Source organism: Crotalus tigris, unplaced genomic scaffold (assembly GCF_016545835.1).
Source record: "Crotalus tigris isolate CLP2741 ecotype Arizona unplaced genomic scaffold, ASM1654583v1 scf7180000017741.1442986301:2390832, whole genome shotgun sequence".
NCBI lineage: Eukaryota > Metazoa > Chordata > Lepidosauria > Squamata > Viperidae > Crotalus > Crotalus tigris.
Genome location: NW_024096608.1, coordinates 1,256,057 through 1,277,948, shown reverse-complemented (window position 1 = coordinate 1,277,948; position 21,892 = coordinate 1,256,057). Strand labels below are relative to the sequence as shown.

The 21,892-nt window shown below is 43.4% G+C and overlaps 1 protein-coding gene across 2 annotated transcripts in view; it reads right to left on the bottom strand.

Annotated features, from left to right (window-relative positions):
- The window catches only part of RORA (RAR related orphan receptor A), a 48,391-nt gene that overhangs the window by 11,793 nt on the left and 14,706 nt on the right, over nt 1–21,892 (bottom strand). Inside the window, exons 2-9 of one of the 2 annotated variants that reach the window (XM_039340093.1) lie at nt 10,346–10,431; nt 7,255–7,396; nt 5,867–6,265; nt 3,672–3,793; nt 3,230–3,362; nt 2,006–2,113; nt 1,549–1,659; nt 866–978 (exon numbers count right to left, since the gene is read on the bottom strand). In XM_039340093.1, coding sequence (XP_039196027.1) covers nt 866–978; nt 1,549–1,659; nt 2,006–2,113; nt 3,230–3,362; nt 3,672–3,793; nt 5,867–6,265; nt 7,255–7,396; nt 10,346–10,431 — 1,214 coding nt within the window. The remainder of the gene's footprint in view (nt 1–865; nt 979–1,548; nt 1,660–2,005; nt 2,114–3,229; nt 3,363–3,671; nt 3,794–5,866; nt 6,266–7,254; nt 7,397–10,345; nt 10,432–21,892) is intronic. The other variant, XM_039340094.1, reaches the window with a different exon arrangement.

The window sequence follows — 21,892 nt, the reverse complement described above, 5'->3', positions numbered from 1 at the left end:
TCATGGTGGAAGGAGAACCCCAGGGGTTGCATCAAGCAGCTGTGTTGGTGGCACTAGGCCTTTCTCTTTTTGCTTTTATAATTTGCTGCTGTTCTGGCTGAGAAGACTGCTTCCTTATAAGTTGCCCAGAATTTGGTGTTAAGATGGGCTGCTTTGCCAATGTTTTAAATGACTAAAATATTTAAAAGTTGTAAGTGCTGTGAGATACAACCCCTTTAACTGGCTGCTCATCTTTCATTTATTCTATTTGTTCCCTATTTCCATTTTTAGGGCCTGCAAAGCAACAGGTGTTAGAAAAGCTGAGGGACAAAGAGGAGTGGTCCTTCCCCTCTAATCAAATGTTATCTTTCAGAAGTATTATGGGCTATAGGTGAGCAGGGGACCCATAATGCTCATCTAGCAATAGTGGCCTTATCCACGGGGATCTCTTCTTCTGGTCGCAATGTCAAAAAGGATATAAAGAAAGTTGAATTCCTCCCAAGAGGAAGAATCATTCTTCATACAATTTTAAGAAATATCTCCCTAACATTAAAATTTCCACATAAATGATGCCCAATTTCTAAAGAGTTGATACCCGATCCATTGCTAAGCCTGAGATTCAAAGCCTCTGACTCTAGTTCAGCATCTAAAGCAACTTGAGAAGAAAGAAATACATTATCTATGTTCTCTGGAGCAATTTCTCATAATTGGCTCACCTTTATTATTCAGGTTTATTAGATAATCACTGCAATTTCCTCCATCACATTTTAAACAAGCATCACAAAATATTCCGTAAAAGAGGATGTTAATTCAGTTGAAAGTTGTACGGCTGGTCTAGTTAGTTAAATAGACTTTAAAGGGCAAAAGATTGTGGTAGATTCATTACCTTTGTTAATATTCCATCTTCTCGATGGTTTTTCTGCAGTACATGTTGAAGCGCAAACTGAATTTTTTGCTGGAGCTTTTCTATTTTTACCTTTTCCTGAAGCCACGATCGATCTAAAAAGGGGAAAAAGTGGAAGGAGGGGGGGCAATTCAGGTGGTTCTTTTCAATTACAATTTGCAGACATTTTATTCATTGGGTTGAAGTCTTGGGTTAACTCCACTACCATAAACCGAGCAATCCAACTCTCCTGATAGCGCTTCAGTCTCAGATGACCTGCCATCTTCCATCCCTTGGTGGAAAGCAAGAGAGGTTGAAGAACATTTGATGGTTCTCCATCCTGTTCTTGTTTCTTTCAAGAAATGGTTCACGTTTTCCCTGAAGTTTGGGGGTCAGTCAGAAGGCTTTAAAGTCCAACCAGTGTGAGAAGAGAGCTGCTGGGCCTCTTCAGGAGATAACCAAAAGCACATCTATGCCACGTTATTCCTCTCCTAAACATCTACTTGACTTTCAGGATTACCAAGCTAAGTGATGACGTCAGGTTTTCAGTAACAAAACCTGCAGACTATTGGAAGTGAATTAAATACATTGCTCTGAAGGAAAAGCAAAAATTTTTGGCTCAGGAGCAGAAAATATTCAAGGTGAATTTGAAAAAGCAAAATTACTTCCTCGGATTGATACCTTACCTGCAGATAGTAAAACGAAAGCTGAGAATAATGCAATCTCGTCTTCAGTAAGGTGCATAGAACATAAACTTTTTCCAAATTCAAAAACAAAACTAATGAAATCTTCACAGCCTGCAAAATAAAACAATCAAACAGGGTCTTTTCCAAAGAATGCAACAGAAGATAAAAAGTGCTTTCAGCTTCTACTTTTGTACTTAGTATACTAAAACTCTGCTTGGTATATTTTTTTAGCTTAAACCCTTGATTTTTCAATTTAAACATCTGGGTATCATTGTATAATACTTAAGTCTCATATAAGGTTAAAGAACACTGAAATTAAATGGTGCCCCTGGGTATTTACGGTTATTATTTTTTTGAGTTATTTCTATAAAATATATTTGTTTATGATAAAAATAGTTTTCAAAAAGCAGCACATTTAGAATATTAATACATTCTAATGAAGCATTTATTGCCTTACCTAATGATTTGAATACATCTGGGCCAGCGTATTTGCCATCGAAGTATACTGTGTTGTTTTGAGAGTCAAAGGCACGACACATTCTGATAAATACAACCTCTAAAGACCCTAATGAAATAGGAAAAGATTTTTCAATGGCAATATTAAGAAATAAGAGGTTTCAGGTTGCTTTTAAAAGTGTGCCTTGTTCATCAGGAATACTTTGTTATGGTCTGTAACTTCATTTTTGATTGTATATGTTATTTATTACATCAATTTCATCTATTTAGTATGTATAAAACTAATGGGGGAAAAGTATTTTCTCCACTTACTGTTAAAGGATCCTTCTAAACAAGAGTTTCTCCACCTTTGCAACTTGAGGATGGGTGGATTTCAACTGCCAGAATTCCTCAGTCAGGATGGGGAAATCCACCCGTCTTCAAGTTGAATTCTGGGAGTTGAGGTCCACCTGTCTTCCAGTTGCCAAGATTGAGGAACACTGCTTTAGACCAGAGGTCCCCAACCTTTTGGGCACCAGGGACCATGGAGAGAGGTTTTTCCGTGGACCAGAGGGGGCGTGGTTTTGCGTGCTGCCTGCATCCCACGGATGGGGCTTTGCTTGTTTGTGCAGACCGGTTGCTGGCATGCTGCGGCCCAGTACTGATCCACGGGCCGGGGGTTGGGGACCCCTGCTTTAGACTATCAGTTTTTTTGGTTCCTCTGAGAATCTGTTAGCAACATGTCACAAATAATCATCATACTTTACGGTAGCGATTCTAGGATTAACTGAAACAAAGGTGGATTTCAGCATTTGCCTTACTCTGTCACATAATTTCCTTGTCTGGGTTCTTCTTTACCACCAGGAAGGAACACATGGCCTCCTCAAAGGCTAAGGTCACATCCTCCATGCCATAAATGATATGATGAACAAGGTCTTCAGTAGATTGCAGGTGGTCTTGGTTGAGTTTAGGAGCAACCTGCTCTCCGATAACGAATGGAGTTTCTACTTTTCATGTTTTATTCATTGTAAAGGGCTTGTTCCTGCCATTTTTTAAAAATTTAACTGTGGTTTATTTTTTTTTTAGCAGCAATTACTAGTCCTCCCGGAGCAACAGAGTAACCTGTGATTGACAATAATTGAGTGGAAAGTTTGTAGTTTTAGCTGTTGAGAAGATTGGATTCCCATTGCAACCCACATTGCACAATCCTTCAGACAAGCAGACACATTTCACAAAAGGCACAAACCTGCTTTTAAAAGCACAATTTGATCGTTTTGGCATAGTTCCATGAAGCCGTCGATGCGTTTGGCAAACTCTACGACATACTGTATTGCTTCCGTTATTTTCACCGCACACAACTGCCACATGATTTCTCTTTGCTGGGGAAGAGAAAGAAGACTTAAGGCTGAACTCTTCCCAGGAAAGACTCCAAACCATTAAAATGCTTTCGATTTTTAAGGAAATCAGAGTATCGGTCTGGACTCGAACAGCCCTACTGCTTGTTTGAGATGTTCTGGTCACCAGGTCACCTTTTTGTTTTTCAATTTGCAAGTTTAATTACAATACCTTGATATTTTTAAATTTTAAAACCTATATTGCAAAGCGCTTGGAACCCAAGGAAAGGGGGTGCTTTTCATCTCTACAATTGATCTTTAAAAGAAACAACCCCATTGGCCAGAAAAAAATACCTTGCTCTGATAGTTCTCAATTTCTTCCTGCAGAAACGTTTGCCAGGTGATCTGTTGCAGCTCTTCCCTCAAGTACTGGCAGGTTTCCATGTGTGACTTAGAAATGTTCTGTGCCAGGTGTTCTGGAAAAGCAGAAGTTCCCAGGCATTAGCCAAGAGGCCACACAGGTTCCTAACTCACATCTCCTAAGTCGCCAGTTCTCATTAGCAGCAAATCTGCACAGGGCTGAAAGGAGCCTTCTCAGCGCCTGTCTGCATCCTTTCCCCCTGGCTTCGGGTCCTGACAGTGGCTGTGAGCGATGGGTGACTGGCCCTGGATCCAAGCAATTCTGGCTAAGCTGCTGTTTTCCAGTTGTTTAAGATATGAACTCGGCCGATGGCTGGCTGGCTCAGGTCTCCTGGCGTCTGTCTGAATGACACCGTTTCTGATAGCTTGAAGAGGAGAGAGGGCTACGGGATGGGCAGGGGAGCAAACTGTAGCATCTCAATGCTGTTGCACTGTATTTGAATGCCGTTCAAGGCATCCAGGCCTTTGGGAAGAAATGACCTAAGGAGCTAGTCAAACAAAGGCTGCAGACAACACATTCACTTTTTTATACTGGGGCGATTTCCCCCAATTATTATCCCATATTACCTGCGAGAGAGAGGCTGCTATTGCTACATCCGTCCAAGGACAGAAGTGTTTGACCCAGGCTGGGAAGCCTTTGCTTAACAGGAGCCCTTGACTTACAATAATGAGCCGAGGTGGCGCAGCAGTTACAGTGCAGTACTGCAGGCCACTTTAGCTGACTGTGTTCAGCAGGTCAGCGGTTCAAATCTCACCGGCTCAAGGTTGACTCAGCCTTCCATCCTTCCGGGGTAGGTAAAATGAGGACCCAGATTGTTGGGGGCAATGTAAAATATATATATACATTGCTTACTGGTGTACACCGCTTAGAGAGTGCTTGCACTTAAAGCGGTATATAAGTCTCATAAATAAATAAGTAAATCCCAACCGGGATCAGAATTTCCATTGTTAAACAATGGAAATGAATCCCATCCAGTTTCACAGCCTTTTTTGCCATAATTGTTCAGGGAATCACTGCAGTCCTTAAACGAATCCAGCTTCCCGCATTGACTTAGCTTGTCAGAAGCCATATAGGAAGATTGCGAGTGGGGATCACGGGACCCTGGGCCACTGCGACCGTCATGAATGCAATAATGCCCAAAGTTTGATCCCTTGACCGCGGGGATGCCGTGATGGTCGTAACTGCGAGGATTGATTGCAAGTCACTTTTTCAGGGCCACTCCAACTTAGAACAATTGCTAACCAAATGGTTGTAATTCAAGGACTATCTTTCATTGTGGTACACAATTGCTCTTCAAACAGATTTCACGTGGGGCAAAAATGTAAATAATTTTCACCACCAAAAAGACTCCTCTTGGCCATGATTTGGCAGACATCTGACTTCTTTGTGTAAAGGGGCTGTCTGCACAGCAGGCTGTGAGGTTTTACAAGCACATTTTTTAATCACAGGTCAGCAGCCCTCAAATAAAGTCAGATGAAGCAGCTCAATTTCATAAGCCATTAAATAGGGGAGTCCCAGAAATAGCTGCCGTAATCACTAACTAAAGCGTTTGTGGAAATAAATGTGAGACATGCAAGAACGCAATACTGAAATCTTAGATCCCATTTTGATGAGAGATATATCTGGATTTTCTGCATTCTACATCAGGTCTCGGATGAAGCTGGTATCTGCTAGGGTTGCATTAAGTCCATTGGCCATCCAAAACCTGCCTGTTGGGTCATCATTACTGCATGGGGAGAGTTAGACAATCAGCTCCCTTCCAGAAAACAACCGATATGACTCTAACCCAACACTCACACAACCTCCCCTTCTTTGAGACAGCCTGGAAGACCAACAAAGCTAAAATAGCCAAGCTGAGGGGTCCTTGGTGCTCTTTGAGTTTGGTGGCTTTCTTGCAGATGTTTCATGACCCAAACTGGGGAACGTCATCAGCGCCAATCAATAGCCAATCTATCAACCCACAAAGGCCAAGCAGGAATGGAGGACTCTTCCTGAGCCAAGCTGTATCTAGAGGAAAGGACAGAATTCTAGGCCCGGAGACCCTCTTGGCAGGGTAGGGTGTCGCTTTCCATCCAAAGGCAACTAAGAGAGCAACTATGGGACAGGTTTTCCCCCTCTGTATCATTACCTAATTCTGCCATGGACACAGTAGGAGAGGTCTCCCCATTGGTAAAGGAGCAATATGGAAAGAAGCCCGTCGTGGGTGTGTAGTCACAGATTGGTTCTGGTTTGATGCCATTAATATCAAGCCCCGACTGGTCTGGAGAAGGCTGTATGTCTAAGTAGAAGCTGCTAACCGCAGAGTCGGCTTTGCTACCTTCAGGAGGGTGACCATCTATGTAATTACTGAGGTCATCGTGCAGGTCCGTCAGGCCATTAGCCGTGATGCTGTAGCTCGGGGTCAGCGGCTCCGCTTCTCCGGGGGGCTGTTGGTGGTCTCGCTGCTGCTGCTGCTGCATCCGATGCTTCTGGACCTCTGCGTACAAGCTGTCCCTCTGTTTTTTGGACATGCGACCAAACTTGACGGCTGGAAGAGAGTCAAAAGCAACAGCTCTGGTCACCTTCCCTTACTGCCAGGCCAGCTCTTGGGAGACGGCTACATTCAAAGGCCACATCCACAGGATGACGCGGTCGGCCGCAGGGAAGTCCACCCATCTTTAAGTAGCCCAGATTGAGAAGCCTGCCGTGGGAGAGTCTGAAGGGATGGTTCATACGTGGGCAAAAATCAATCATCTCATATGAAAAAGGCCTACATTTGATCAGGCCTACATTTCAGCTAGATAAAAAAAAAAGTACAAAGGTGTTTAACTTGCAGAAGTGCCTAAATGTAGGGTTCTCTGATGCAAAAAAGTAGATTGTTTTCTCTGAATCACAGGAATATGCATCTCTGATATCATTTAAAGACAAACATTTTAAACCCTGTTGAGATTCAGACCTGTCTGAGAACTCAGATTTCAGAATACATCTGAAAAGAAAGAAGGAAAGGGAGGAAGGAAGGAAGGAAATTTGAAGTTACACTTTGCAATGTGAGGAAACGTCTTTTTGAGAAGCCACACATTGGTGGCTTAAATGAAAGTGTTGTAGTGTTGAATGACATGATAGCATTTGAACAATTATATGCAGCGTGGATGCAGGGAACCAAAAACCCCAAGGCTGTCAAGCAGAGGGGATTTCACAATGAATTGTTTCAAGGTAGCGGAGAAGCTGGCAAAAGCCAAGGAGGGTATCTGTCTGGCTCTGTCTGTCTGCGTCTGTCTCTCCCTCCCTCTCCCCCCCCTCTCTCTCCCTCTCTCCCTCCCTCTCTCTCTCCCTCCCCTCTCTCCCTCTCTCTCCTTCCCTCTCTCCCTCTCCCTCTCTCTCCCTCTCCCTCCTCCCTCTCTCTTCTTCTCTCCCCCCCTCTCTCAGACCCACAAGAGAGCCGACCAGGGAGTAGAGAAGCTGGCAAAAGCCAAGGAGGGTCTCTCTCTCTCTCTCTCTCTCTCTCTCTCTCTCTCTCTCGGGGTTGGGGGAGCTCACCGTCTCGAGACATCCCCACAGCGAGGCATTTCTGCAACCGGCAGTGCTGGCAGCGGTTCCTACTGGTCCGATCGATTAAGCAGTTTTTCTGACGAGGGCAGGAATACGTGGCATTGCTTTGCTGACTTCTCCTGAAGAAACCCTGCGAAGGAGCCCAAGAAGACACAGGTGAGAACAGAAGGTGTGCTGTACAAGTGGTCCTCCTCTTACCACCATCCATTTAGTGACCGCCTGAAGTTGCAACGTCACTTGCAAAAAGCGACTTATGACCGTTTGCAGCATCACCTGTTCAGAATTCAGACACTCGGCGACTGGCTCGTATTTATGGCGGTTGCAATATCTTGGGGCCACGGGATCCCCTTTTGTGGCCTTCTGACGAGCAAAGCCAATGGGGGGAAGCTGGTTTCACTTAACCACTGTGTGACAAAACAACTCCAGTGATTCGCTTAACAAATGGGGCGAGAAAGGTCGTAAAATGCAGCAAAGCTCACTTAACAACTGTCTCCCTTAGCAACATAAAATTTTGGCTCAGTTGTGGTTGTAAGTTGAGGACCACCTGTACAGGTCCTAAGAGCGTTATGATCTTGCCGGCTGGGGAATTCTGGGACTTGAAGTCCTCATGTCTTAAAGTTGCCATGGTTGGTCTAAATCAGGGGTCTACAACCTTGACAACTTTAAGACTTGTGGACTTCAAGTTGCAGAATTCCCCAGCCAGCTATGCTGGCTGAGGACTTCTGGGAACTGAAGTCCACAAGACTTAAAGTTGTCAAGGTTGTAGACCTCTGGTCTAAATCATTTGCTGGGAACCACTGAGGAGGCCAAAGAGGAAACGGCTTCGCTTCCTCTCCCAAGAAAGTAAAGGCCCATTTTGGGCACTTTGGGCTGGTGTGTGTGTGTTTCTCTCTCTCTCTGTGTGTGTGTGTGTGTGTGTGTGTGTGTGTTTCTGGGCTTCCCTTTTCTGTGAGCCACAAAGCTGGTGTTTGGTCTTTTGACAATTTTCATTTAATGAATTGATTCCTACAGTTCATTAACATGCCCACTTCTGTATACACATATGTCTTAATTAGCTGCTCATTGGCTGTTTAATTACAAGAAAACAGCTGACAGCTGCCTTGGTGCCTTCTAATGGCAGCCTTCTGAAAGGGATACACACCAGCCTGTGACAACAAAGACTTATTCATAATCTCATGATTTATAGCTAACAGTTACAGATTTCCATGTATCATTACCTTTCACAATATTCCAATAATTGCCAATTAGGAACCAGAGAGTTGTTTTTTCCCTTACTCTACGGATTTTCTACCCCTAATTCCGAATTTTTAAAACAAACATTCTTTAAAAAAAACTCTATTCCGCTTACAGAACTTTGGGATCACTTGGCAAAAGATTTGTCTACCTTCTAGCCTGAAAATTCACCTTCTGCCCCGAAAATTAGGATATTATTTAATCACTCTCTAGGATGTTGACTAGCTTGTGTTAAGAAGTCCTGTACCGTTAGGGTGGCCAAGGCTCCTGGCTCATGGAAGACAATTCTGGATCCGAGAAATGACCATTTATTTAAAACATCCTGTTTTATTTACGAAATTTGTCTGCTTATTTTATTTATTAAATTTGCTTGCCACCCATTTCTCCACAAGGTATTTGAAGGACAATCCAACTCAAATGTAAAAATTCCTCCAAAGCAAAAGCAGAAGATTCTCAGACAACATAAAGCAAAACATTGTTCAATTTTGCTTCCTGTCCACTCCATCCGATTAAAATAAAAATACAGGGAGTCCTCGGCTTATGACCACAATGGACTCCAAACTTTTTGTTGCTAAGTGAGACAGATGTTTTTGCCCCATTTTATGATCTTTCTTGCCAAAAGCTATTAAGTTGTTAAGTGAGTCATATGGTCCTTAAATGAATCTGGCTTTCCCATTGACTTGGCTTATCAGAAGGTTGCAAAAGAGGATCACGTGACCGAGGGCACTGTAACCATCATAAATATGAGACAGCTGCCAAGCACTTGAATTTTAATCAGGTGACCATGTGGGGATGCTGCAGTGGTCATTAGTGCGAGAAGTAGCCATACGCCATCTTTTTCAGTGCTGTCGTAACTTTGAACGGTCAGTTCAGGACCACTTGGACTTCCTGGCAAACACACAGGTGCCCTCAGAGGCCAACTCTGGCTGCGGTGTGAGAAGGTGTGTGGCCAGCACAGCTCTTCAAGGGCAGGGTGTTGTTGGTGCTGCAGTGATCTTCGCCTTGGGTAGACAAGACGCGACGCAGCGACAGGGAAGTCTCGCCTTTCTGCCTCGGTGTGACCTGCACACCGAGGGCCTGCTGGATCTCTCGGGAAAGCATCAGAGAGAATAAGAAAGACTTTCCCAGCAGCACTTCCACCTGGCAAAGCCTCACCAGCCCGAACTATAGAAAGCAACGGAGTCTTTCTCAAAAGGGACTTTTCTTTCTAGGAATGTCCCTTTCAAGAAAGAAAATTCATGTTTTCCCGGACACTCAGGACAGACGCCGATTCTGCTCAGAACATTAGAAATGGAAGAAGAATCCAAAGGAACCTCCAGCTGCAGGATAAGCCAGCGTCAAGGCAGCCTAAAGCATGTCCAGCCTTGGCCACTTTTAAGACTTGTGGACTTCAACGCTCAGAATTCCCCAGCTGGCCACGCAACTCTTCAATTGTTGAAATTAAGTGCCCAATTCGCTCCATGAATTTAGACAACAGCCTCTCAAATATATAAGGGATGCCCTTTTTCATTTCAAGGGCAGGATGAAAAGTAAATGCACCCCACCAGGAACGCCGGAAAGCTTCAGGAGAGAAATTGCAACTGGAAGTTTTAAAATCCGCCCAGGGCAGATTATTGATTGTATTTAATATTGCTAATCGGATTCAGTATTTCATCTTGCAGAAAGACAAATAAGTCAGTGGATAAACAGATACAATAATTTCCTCTCTCTCACATACACATGCACACACACATACACACACACACACACACACCACAACCATAAGTGTGTTTATCTCTGTGTGTATATCTATGTCTCTCTTTCTTTCTCTTTCTCTCTCAATCTCTCTGTATAATATAAAGCTTACCTTGCAACCCTCACAGGTAATCACACCATAATGGATTCCTGAAGATTTGTCTCCGCAGATCTTGCATGGAATAATTTCAATTTGAGCTGCAACAGAAGCACGCCACCAGTTAATTATATTTTCTTTTAAATACCTTATAAAGAGCATTCCCTGATCAGCATTTGTACATTGAAAACTAATAACCTGCTCAACATTCTACCACATTAACTATTCATTGCTGAACGGTGCGGCTTCCCCCAGGGCCTTGTACTAATTCATGGCTGCTTGTTATATAATAACTTTCAGGTTATTAAAATGGGCCATTTGAGAGGGGGCTTAAAAATGCACAATGTTGTCAGATTTAGCGTTTCCAAATCTAGAAGGACTGGACTCAAGAGGTCTCACTTTGGTCACACGGTGCAGGGAAGAGAAACCACAACAGATCTAAAGAGGGCAACCTACAATTGCGTTGATCTCATAAAAGCTAAATCGCTATGATACAGTTCAGATAAAATTCCAATCAAGCTGGCTTGCTCAAATCCTGGCCCACTGGGTAAGAAACCACAGAGATTAAAAGTACAATTTTGCAGCCTGATTTCCCTGTTGCTGGGATGGGCTCATTATATGCCAATCTACCCATTTCATGCCCTCCCAAGGAACAAGAGTCTCCCCCAGTATCTGCTGTCCTTCAGATGTCTTGGATGACCGAGACCATCCTCCACCTGGCCAGCAGGCCCATCACATCTGGCGGACTATAAATTGGGGATGATTTTCTTAGATCAACGGATGCACTTCTGAATTATACAAAATGAATTAATTCCAGGCGAAGTTATGGGTTGGAAATCATCTGGTTTATATTTAAGTAAGACATGTGACGATTCTAACTGGTCCCACTGAAGTCTACTCATATGGATCCCCTTGCTGATCTTCTGAATGACCTTGACTCAGATCTTCAAGAAGAACCTGGCAAGAGACACAGCTATCCTTTGGAAGAGAAAACTGCCCCCCCTCACTCAACCGTTCTCCACAACCTCTCCACACCTTTTCAGATTGACAGACAGTGAAAAGTTAAAGCACAGTTAATTCTCTTGTTGACATCCATATTGTTGCCAAGAGCCTCTTGGCGTGTCACCTTCAAGCTGTTGGCCATTGAGGTTGCAAGACAGCAGAGAATCGCCATGCTTTGAAGGTTTGGGTTACATAAGGTTAAGCCTTCATAGAATAATCGTTCCTGGAGTTATGGGTCAGGATGGTGGCTTTCATCCACCAGAATGGAACAGGTGGCAAAATCGTTTATGGAGAGGAGGGGCTGACGGGAGGGTCCTTCTCAAGCGCACAGGCCTTGGCATCTGGTCTCAACCTGGGCCTGGATTTTGTCTGCACGGCTGGATAGAGAACAGATCCAGTAGTCTTAGACTATGCCAAAGATGTGGAGGAGCAGCAGAGGCTGTTTTGGGGATCAAGGAATGGCGAGATGAGCGAGGTCCCCATTGCCAAAAACAGGTAGTCCTCAGCTTACAATCACACAGTTGGGACCAGAATGCCAGTTGTAAGTCACTGCGGTCGTAAGTCAAGGCACCACATCACTAGGCCCAACTTTTTCAACCATTTTTAATTGCAGTTGTTAAGTGAATCTCGCGGCCGCAAGTCCAAATCCACTCTTTCAAATGGGCATTTTTTGCCATTAAAGAACAGGTCATTAAATCGAGGACTACCTTACATACCGGAATGCAGGATCCAGAAATATCCTATGTGGACTAGCATAAAATCCAGGCCCTACTTCTGGCCAGCTTTATGCTCTGTTGCTTGGCCGCCATAATTACTCTACTTCGCTGTTGCTTCAGCTGAAATGAGGAGCCGAGCAGAGCAACTGAGTCAACGGGCAGATGTTTCAGATGTTATGATGCATTGTAGCCGTGCAGCCAACCTCAAAAATGCAGAGAATTGTCTTGGAACGAGAAACAGCCCAACTATCTGTGCCTGTTTCCTGAAATACATTCACTTAGTCACAAAATAAAAGAGAAGTCGAGAAAGAAGGAACAGAAGAAATATTTTTTTAAGAAAAATTGCGAAGGATTATATTTGCAAACCTTCCATTCAGAATAATGCACAAACTACCATAGGAAAAGTTTCTCTTGTAAGCTTCTTCCCTCAGTAAAGCAGAAAGCTACACTTATCAAAAAAGAAGCAATTTTTCCTAGAAAAGCCCATTTTTGCTTCTTCTCAGTCGACTGATTAAATATGCCGCTATACAGTCCCCAACACTCATACATATTTAGGAGCACAAATAAGAATTCCCCTTCTAATGCAGAGGAAGCAAGCAACTGAATTAAACATGGCCTCTTTGACTACCTAACATCCTAATAGCAGAGCATTTTCAGCTCCATTACCTAAATAATTTTCGAGGCGCCCTAAAGAAATTTGTGATTATTAGATATGATTCACCTAAATCATCCGAAGCTTGTAACAATGTTTGGGCTTTGACAAGTTGTTAGAATGAATGTTTGGATAGGGTAGGATGAAATATTCCTTTAAAAGGCCAAGCACTATCTGGGCTAAATATATTCTCTAGAGCAGACATGTCAAACTCGCGACATGACGTGATGTCGCGCGACGTATCGGAGCTTTTTCCCCATTGCCGCAATGGGCTGGACGCGGTTTCCTCGTGACGCATCCGGCCCGGGGGCCTGCAGTTTGACACACCTGCTCTAAAGCAATGCTTCTCAAACTTGGCAGCTTGAAGATTTGTGCACTTCAACTCCCAGAATTCCCCAGCCAGCATAGCCCCCAAATTCTGGGAGTTGAAGTCCACACATCTTCAAGCTGCCAAGGTCGAGATACACTGCTCTGAAAGATGGTTCTCTAGAAATGAGTTTTTATTTTCTATATTAGCTCGACTAGACTTTGCCAACGTAGCAATTGGATGGTGACAGGAAAAGGACTCGGCTGTTTTAATGAGACCGAAATAAGGGCTGCATTCGCACTCTTGCGCATTTGGTAACAGGCCTTCCGAGCTGAATCAGAAGCCCTGGTAGTTTGAAAACCAGTATGTGACCAAAAAACCTAGGATAATAATTAATATCAGCAGCCAATGTACTAAAGTTACTGCAAAAAAGAGAAAAATGCTAAGGAAATCTGTTTAATTGTGCACATACGTACAAAAAGTGGGCAATCCTTAAGTTTTGCAAACAGGTGTAGGATTACAACTTCCTCTCTCCCTATAGCAGTGACCTCTCTCCCTACAGATCAGCCCCTGCCACATGGGGACATAATATGCAGATCTTCCCATATAAAAGCATTCAGATCAAGATAAAATAGCATCACAGCCTTAAAAAAATGACAAGGCAACATAAAAATGACCCTTCCTGTACACAAAATACTTCAACAACAGCAATCTCGTATTTTCAAAACTATTACATGAAAAGGCAATATAATTCCTATTAAACTAAAGGATGGGGAAAAAAGGGAGAAATGCTCTCCATGGCCACTAGGTGTCACTAGCGTCAATGAAGTTGGTTAAAGAAAAATCATTTAAATCCGTCTTTAAAGTACTGGGTCTTCGGGAATCATCAATGCAATAAATAAAAATCAGTTCTGGATTTCTACCTCTTTAGGTTCCAAATCACTCTTTCACATGTCCAAAAGAAGCAATTCAGAGGAGAGATCTTTTACAACAGACTAATCATGTTGGGATACCTCAATATCCTCCGTGACCTTGCAAAGGATTCTGGAGCACCCTTTCCAGCTCAAATGCCACCCACAAAAAAAATCTTTTTTCTTTTTGGATGTTGGTTAACTTGACTGCTGAAGCACAGAAGATGCAAATACCCATACAACCGAGACTGCGACCAGACGTAAAGTGATTTACTGGACAATCCTGGATTACAAAGAGAAGCTGGAAGAGAATGCCCGAAGTCGGTGCAGCTATGGATCAGGACTGAAACCCAGAAATTAGATCAAAATAGGATGGAAACATAAAGGCAAGGAGGCAAGAAACCAACAGGAAGGCGGGCAGTTCAGGAGGCGACCAGACTGGCCTTGTGGCCCACAGATAGGCAGAGACCTATAAAAATGAGAGATGATCCAGACAGAATTCAAGCCTGGGAGTTTCCGAAGTAGAAATCCAACTCAGGCAGGAACCTTACTTGGGCTGAGAAAGGAAAGAACAACAGAGAAGAGAGGGATGAGAGCTCCATCATCAAGTCCATGCTGTGCGTGGCTTCCTGCTTAAGGAGGGGGTTGGACTAGAAGACCTTCAAGGCCCCTTCCAACCCCGTGATTCTATGTTCTATGTGCCTCCTTTCCTTCCTCAAGAAAGGCACTATTAGGGTGTCCTTCTGAAGCCCAGAAGAGCAAGTCCACCTTATGAGCCTCGATGAACCAATGGCCAAGGTGTTTTCTATAAGGTCCTGCTCAGAGCTTTGGGTCCAAGACAGGCAGACCTCCAGACTACACTAGCTCCTTCTTTATTCTTGAGCAAGCTGCCCCAAGCAGTGTCCTTCAATACACAAGAGGCTCCAAGCCGCTTCGGGCTTTGTGGAAGGTCCTTGGAAGGCACAGCCCCTTGTCCTTCAAAGCCTCTGCTTCCACACTTGTTTTCTCCACCTGTGGCCAAAGTCCTCTAGACAGGGCCAGGCTGCGGGCCCAACTCTGCTTACAGAATGAGCACACTGAGAATTCGGTTGTCCCAAAGGTGCTTTCCCAAAAGGCAATGGGGCTTTCTTCTTGTTTTTGCTTTGAAAACATTTCGCTCCTCATCCAAGAAACTTCTTCCGTTCTGAAGAACGGAAGAAGCTTCTTGGGTGAGAAGCGAAATGTTTTCAGAGAAAAAAAAACAAGGAAGACCAGCTGCCTTTTGGAAAAAGCATCCTTGGGACAACCGTGATCTGGATGATTGAGACAATCCACAGAGGAGAATTCGGTTTGTTCCCCGTTTGCCAAGACTTTGTCTCATCCTCACTTCCCCCAAAGCTGGCTCAGTCCTCTGGCGCCAGGACTCCGTGTCCAGTAAGTCACTCCTGCCCAGGCTGTCCTAAAACGTAGGAGTGAATCATCCTTTTCCTGCTGAAAAGTCCTGACTCTGAAACTCTTCAAGCAAACATTTGGTCCTCCAGTTTAAAAAGAAGGAAAAGATGTCTCGAGGCCTTGAAGAATCCCTGAAAATATGAATGCGGTTGAAGCAGAAATAGAAGTAATTATTCCTGGTTGATCCGCCAGATGTTTCGAGGCCTGGGGCGAGCCGTGTCAGGAAGATTTGACTAGGGGCGAGTGCCCATCAAACTAGGGGTGAGCGCTCTGCCACCTCGGTTGCGTTCAGACGGAAAAACCGAACCCTCTCTGCCTTGGTCCCAGGCCGGGCTTGGCAGGAGCCCAACCTTCTAAAGAGGTTTTTCCCCCACATAGACAGACCGTGGTTTGTACAGTTCGGCTTGTAGCCTTTATCACTGCTGAAAGGCCCAACTGGAGTTGGGTAAAAAGACATCTTCAACTGGAGCCATTCAACAGGGAAACATAAAAGGTTTTTAAAAGCTGGGAAAAATATGAAACCGTCCCTTCAACCAGATTCAAAAGGTCCAGGATTTGCTCCCCCCAAAGTTTTAGACCGTTATTGGTAGTAAAAAGTAGGTACAACAGTCCTCTATTTAGGACTGCAATGGAGCTGAGGATTTCCATCCTAAGTCATTGTAACCAACCCAATTGTATGACCCCTTTTTTTGCAGCGGACATAAAAAGAGTTTGCAGTAGTAAAATGAACACCGTTGTTGGAATGGCACAGGGTCTCCTGCCTGAGCAGGAGGTTGGACTAGAAGACCTCCAAGGTCCCTTGCAACTCTGTTAGTCTACATTCTATGTTGTAAAGCGAGTCCATTCATTATCATGTGACCACAGACTGCAATCAGCCTTATAAAGTGACCAGCTTCCCAACACTCGAAATGCGGTCTTGTGTCTGAGTGTCACTGTTGACATTTTGGACTTGGGTTTTAAGTACCTTGGGGGGGGGTGTTTGTCTTAAATTTGAATGGTCACTAAGTGATTGGTTAGTAAGTGAGGACCACTTGTATTCTCATGTAGGATATTTCACCAGCATGCAGGATGACTTTCTCCAGAAATCTGGGCTAAATCTTGCTGGGATGAAAAAATGCGATGGACTGTAGGTTTCAACTACCATGTGGAGACCTGTTTAATTAATTAAACTGATGCTAATTAGTTATAACTAAATTGGGTATAACTAAAAACCAAGCATTCTTCAGGAAAACCTGCTGGCCCTCGCTTATTTCTTCTGGCAATGAACATTTTAGCTCTTAGGTAAACTTGGACAGCATCACTTTCCAAGCAAGATCAAGTTAACTTTAATATACTTAACACCCCCTCAATCTGTTTAATGCCAGTCTCCCAAATGACAGCAGCCCTGCAATCTGCTTTCAATAAAGGAAATGCCGAGGTTTCTGATTGCATAAGTCCATCAAAAAAGCGCAGGAACAATAATCAGATCAAGTTTATTTGTGCACAAAGACTATTAGAATCAGCTGACTCTTTAAAATCTAGTTTTAAAAGGAACCTTTTACGCAGAACCCCTCTGAGACTGGGCATAGACAGGATGTTTACAAGGAGAATTGCTTATTTTTTCCCCCTTTATTGTTTTACCATAAATCCCAAAGTTATTAAAAAGGTAGAAGAGGAATAATACGACATAAAATAATGCATCCTTGCTCAAGGAATAAGCAATCTAATCCTGCATGTTCAAGGCTGCCACAAAAGAAAATAATGTAGCAAGCAAGTTTGCCTTTAAAAATAATTATTTACTGAGAGAAGAATCCGAAAGACCGCCAACTAGTTTTACGTTAGCTCTCAAGGAAGAAAGACATCATTGTAACCAGCCTGGGAAGAGACGAGGCTGGTTGTCTTCTGTTCAAAACTATTTTTGATTCTGCAATGTTTAGAATGCTTTGATACAAAATTGTTGCATTGTGACTTGCAAAGTTACAGCATTGATACAATGAGGGACTTCAGGGTTGTTGCTCAAGAGTAATTAGCTGCACGGTAGAAAATCTCTGCCTGCAACTATCAGAAAGGGGTGAGTTGGAGACACCCCTGTTATTCAGAGATTCGTTGCCTTCGGGCCCAAGGAAAACTAATGATCTTGGGTAAGAAAGCCACTTCCTAGCTGCTCATCTACATTATTCACTCAGTCTACCATTAAATGAAAGACGAAAATTCATTCATATTTTGGGCAATGGTGGCACATTGCAAGCCATTAGAGTGGCTTCAATGCCCATTTATTGAGAGGCTGGCATGGTGCAGGCGTAGCTTGTAACCTGATTAACTATTTTGCGTCAAATAACTTGGGCTGTATTTCATCGTTCCAAGGATCCAGGAGGTTGCTGATCCTACCGATCTTTTCAATCAAGTTATGTGGTCGGTGAAGGACCAAGAAGATTTCTGTTTTTCTCTGCTCCCTTGTAAATCCCACTGGAGATGCCAATGCTCAGCTTTTGCACATGACAATCCCCGTGTGATCCCTTAAGAGGGAGGGTTACAGCATCATTTAGGACAGAACATGGCCCTAACTGTGGGGTACCAAGGAATAAGTCAAAAGGTCCCCCTGAATCTCCTTGATGCTTATTCTTCCTTATACCATTCCTGCTCATCTCCCTTTCTGCCCATCCCCAGGAATATGCAATATAAATGACCACCAACATGGACCTCCTGGGCCTACTTAAAGCTAAATCAGCTAATGGGAGGGGATGGATTGAGGACCAATCTTATTTCATATACAAACTTTGCAACAATTGAAAATAGAAAAAAAAAAGCAGTTCTTCAGATTAAGGTCCCTACTCAGATCCACTGTAACAGGCATCCAATGTTACTGGAGTATTAGAACTAAATGGAGCCCATAAACTTCCTGCAAAAATCTATTCCAGCTTGTCCAGCTTTAGTACCAACACTGTCACTGGGGGACTATGAAGTTTCTGATTCTTAAAGACGAGGCTGGCCATCAGTTGAAAATTACCTATTAGTCTACCAACAGGTCCAGATTCCTCTCCTAACCCCGCTGCTGTTTTGCTACCCCAACCTGCTGCTGCTGCTGCTTCATCTCCCATCCACTAAGCTCGAAAGCATCCAGCTGACCATTAGTATGGTCAAGATAAGAGTCGAGCCCACCTTCCTTCAGATGTTGTCTAGATTGCCCCACATCTGACACTACAGCAGCATTTTGTAAACTAACCAATTATGGTAGACATACTTAGCCACACTTAGCTTTTTTTTTTTTTCATAGAAAGCCCAGAACAGAGTTCCAGCACCTTTTTGGGACGGAACCTTGTAGGGTAGGCAAGGCGGGTTGTATGACGTGTGTGAGTTCCGGCACCTTTTTTTTTTTTTTTAGAAAAAAAGCACTGCTTAGCCACAACAATTTAACTGACGCTTCTTTCTTTTTCTTCTGAAACATATGTTTTTGGGGCTCAGGTATATACAATGCCACAATGTGGTGTTTCCATGTCTTCAGAGCTCATTTCCTGCATCTGGCCACTCAATCTGTATTTTCACCATCGCTAAATCCCAACTCAACTCTAATACAATTTTATTTTGCTTCTTCCATTCAGCTCAGAGTTTCTTTTGGGAGATGGCTAGCCGTTTATATTTATTTAATAAATGAATAAATACATCCACACATAGTGGATTCCAAATGTTTCCACAAGTCACATTAGCCAAAAGGATGCTAATTTTTTGGACATCACGACACAGACTAACTCTTCTTCCACTTCTATAATCATCTGAGGACCTTGCCTAGTGTAGACGTCAAGTTGACAGGTCTGTAGTTTCCTAGATCCATCTCCTTCCCTGCTTGAAGATGGAGACCACATTTGATCTCTTCCACTGTTCTGGGATCCTGCCAGTTCTCCAGGAGTTCTGATAAGATCACCTAAAAGGGGTTCCTTCAGTATTCTTGGGATGCAAACCCTTTGCTCCTGCAGAACTGAATTTGTTTAAATTAGTTACATACTCTGATCTCTCCCCCTCAACTCTTTTAAATCACAGAGAGTTGAAATTTCCTTTCCCTTTGATGAAAACCTTGACTACCAGTAGCTAAGGCAGTAATTTCCTTTGGAGAGAATTCAGATACAAAACAGAAGCTATAAAGTTCTGTCTTTTTATCATCCAGTCGTATGTTCTTACCATGTCCTTGACTTAGAACAAAGCACTAGTGATTTAATCAGACCTCTCAATCCTTGCATGAAAAAAAATAAAATCACTGCTTTGAGCAACCTGCGCTCAGCACACAACCAGCTCCGAGTTCAACGCTGCTTGGATTTATAATGACCTTAAACAGGCAGGAGACGTGCCGTGATGTTTAGTCAACCGAAAGTAGTTCAGTGGGTCTTGTACACGAAAACTTCCTGTGAGATCAGAGCTTATATCTCTACCCGTGCTTACGAGAACCATTTCCAAGCCTCAACAAATCCTGTCAAAGGATTTGTGCTTTTACAGCTTCAAAAAAGCAAGATAAAAAAAAATGGTATATATTGCAGCTCACAATAACACTTTTAAACCTGTAATTATTTACCCTCTGCAGATTTAGGAAGCCTGTAATTACTGCTTAAGCTTTTGCCAATGTCTAGCATATTTCATATTTGCCAACACTGGCTCAATTGAAAAGAATTAGCCACGCTGTTAAAAAATCTGTTCTGTATTAGCTCCTGTGCAAACAAAAAGGAACCATCTCCATCCCATCTTTAAGAAAATCGTCTTCTCCAAAATTTTCAATTCTGCTCAACGATTTGAAGGTTGATTTGAGCGCAGTTCAGATTGGACCAGCTTGCTATATGGTACCCTGATTATACTGGATAGTAAAACCATAAACCAATGTTTCTCAATCTTGGCCACTTGAAAAGGGGTGGACTTCAACTCCCAGAATCCCACAGCCAGCAATAAATCAAAGCACTGTAGAGATTAGGTTATGCTGATTCCTGTTCTCCAATTCTAGGTTCCCCCCAATTTCCAGCCAAGGTAAGAGTAAAGAAATGAGAAACCCAACTAGCGGTAGCTTCCGAATGATCAAATGAAGCATTTCACCCACAAACTCAGAATTAATATCTGCTGAAGAAACATGGGCTTTGTCTGGAAAGTTGAAATGAGGCTGGGATGAGTGGTGGTTACAACAATCAGCTTATTTACTTCCCAACTAAATGGGGGGGGGTGACCTCTCGGTGACTCTGCAACACAAATGCAACTGAAGAGGCCTTCAACTCCGAAGTCTGCCTGCATGCTATCCAAAAAGATGGCTCAGTTACCTATTGGGGTTGTGTGTATGTCTATGCGTGTGTGTGTGTGTGTACAGGTAGTCCTTTACTTACAACATTTCATTTAGTGACCGTTCAATGTTACAATGGCAATGATGACCAATGACCGTTTTTCACACTTATGACTGTTGCAGCATCCCCGTGGGTCACATGATCAAAATTTGGATGCTTGGCAACTGACTCATATTTATGACAGTCGCAGTGTCCCTGAGGGTCATGTGATCCTCTTTTGTGACCTTCTGACGAGCAAACTCAATGGGGATGCAGGATTTGCTTAACGACCGTGTTACAAACTTAACAACTGCAGCAATTCAAATTAACGACTGTGGCAAGAATGGCCGTGAAAACTCACTTAACAGATGTCTCAATTAACAACAAAAAACCGGGGTTAATTTTGGTTGTAACCTGAGGACTAGCTGCCCGTGTTTTAAACAAAGGGGTGGAAATGTTACACAATGGGAGTCGTAAGGTAGGAGTGTGTACACTGCCTTGCTTTGCCCTGTTATGTAAGAGGCTGACACAAATTACCTGCTCCCAGGCAATTACAGGTTGCCACTGTTTTAATTTGAGGGTGGACAGGCAACATTGATCCACCTCTTGCCCAACTGCAATCCAACCACCGAGGCAGGACATGCTTCTCCTTCCCCTTATGCAAGGATAATTACAACACAGCAGATACACCAACCACAATTGTACTCAGGAGGCTGGCAGATGGGCCAGGAGAGGGCTTGGGAGAATGCAACCTGCCCATATTTTAATACAAGGCTGTCATTCCAACCGAGATTTCGAACATAGGCAATTAAACTGGGATGGCCACAGGCTCCATCCGTCTCAACCCTGATGGAACAATGACAAACCCTGATATACCAGGAGCCCCCAACTTGCAATCATTCATTCAGCGACCGTTTGAAGTTTCAAAGACACTGGAAAAAGAAACAACTTATCACCGGTCCTCACACTCACAACCATTACGGTAACCTCGTGGACACAGGATCAAAATCCAGCAACTTGGCAACCAGCATGAGGGTTGCCACATCCCAAGTGTCATGGGATCAACATCTGTGATCCTTTCAGCTGGCTTCTGACAAGCAAAGTTGAAAGGGGAAGACAGATCTGCTTAACGACTGGGTGATTCATTTAATAACTGCAGTGATTCGCTGAACAACTGTGGCAAAAAGGTTGTAAATTCGAGTATGACTCACTCAATAACCCCCTGGCTTAGAAACGGGGTGCCAATTCTGACTGTAAATCTATCTGTAGTTGATGT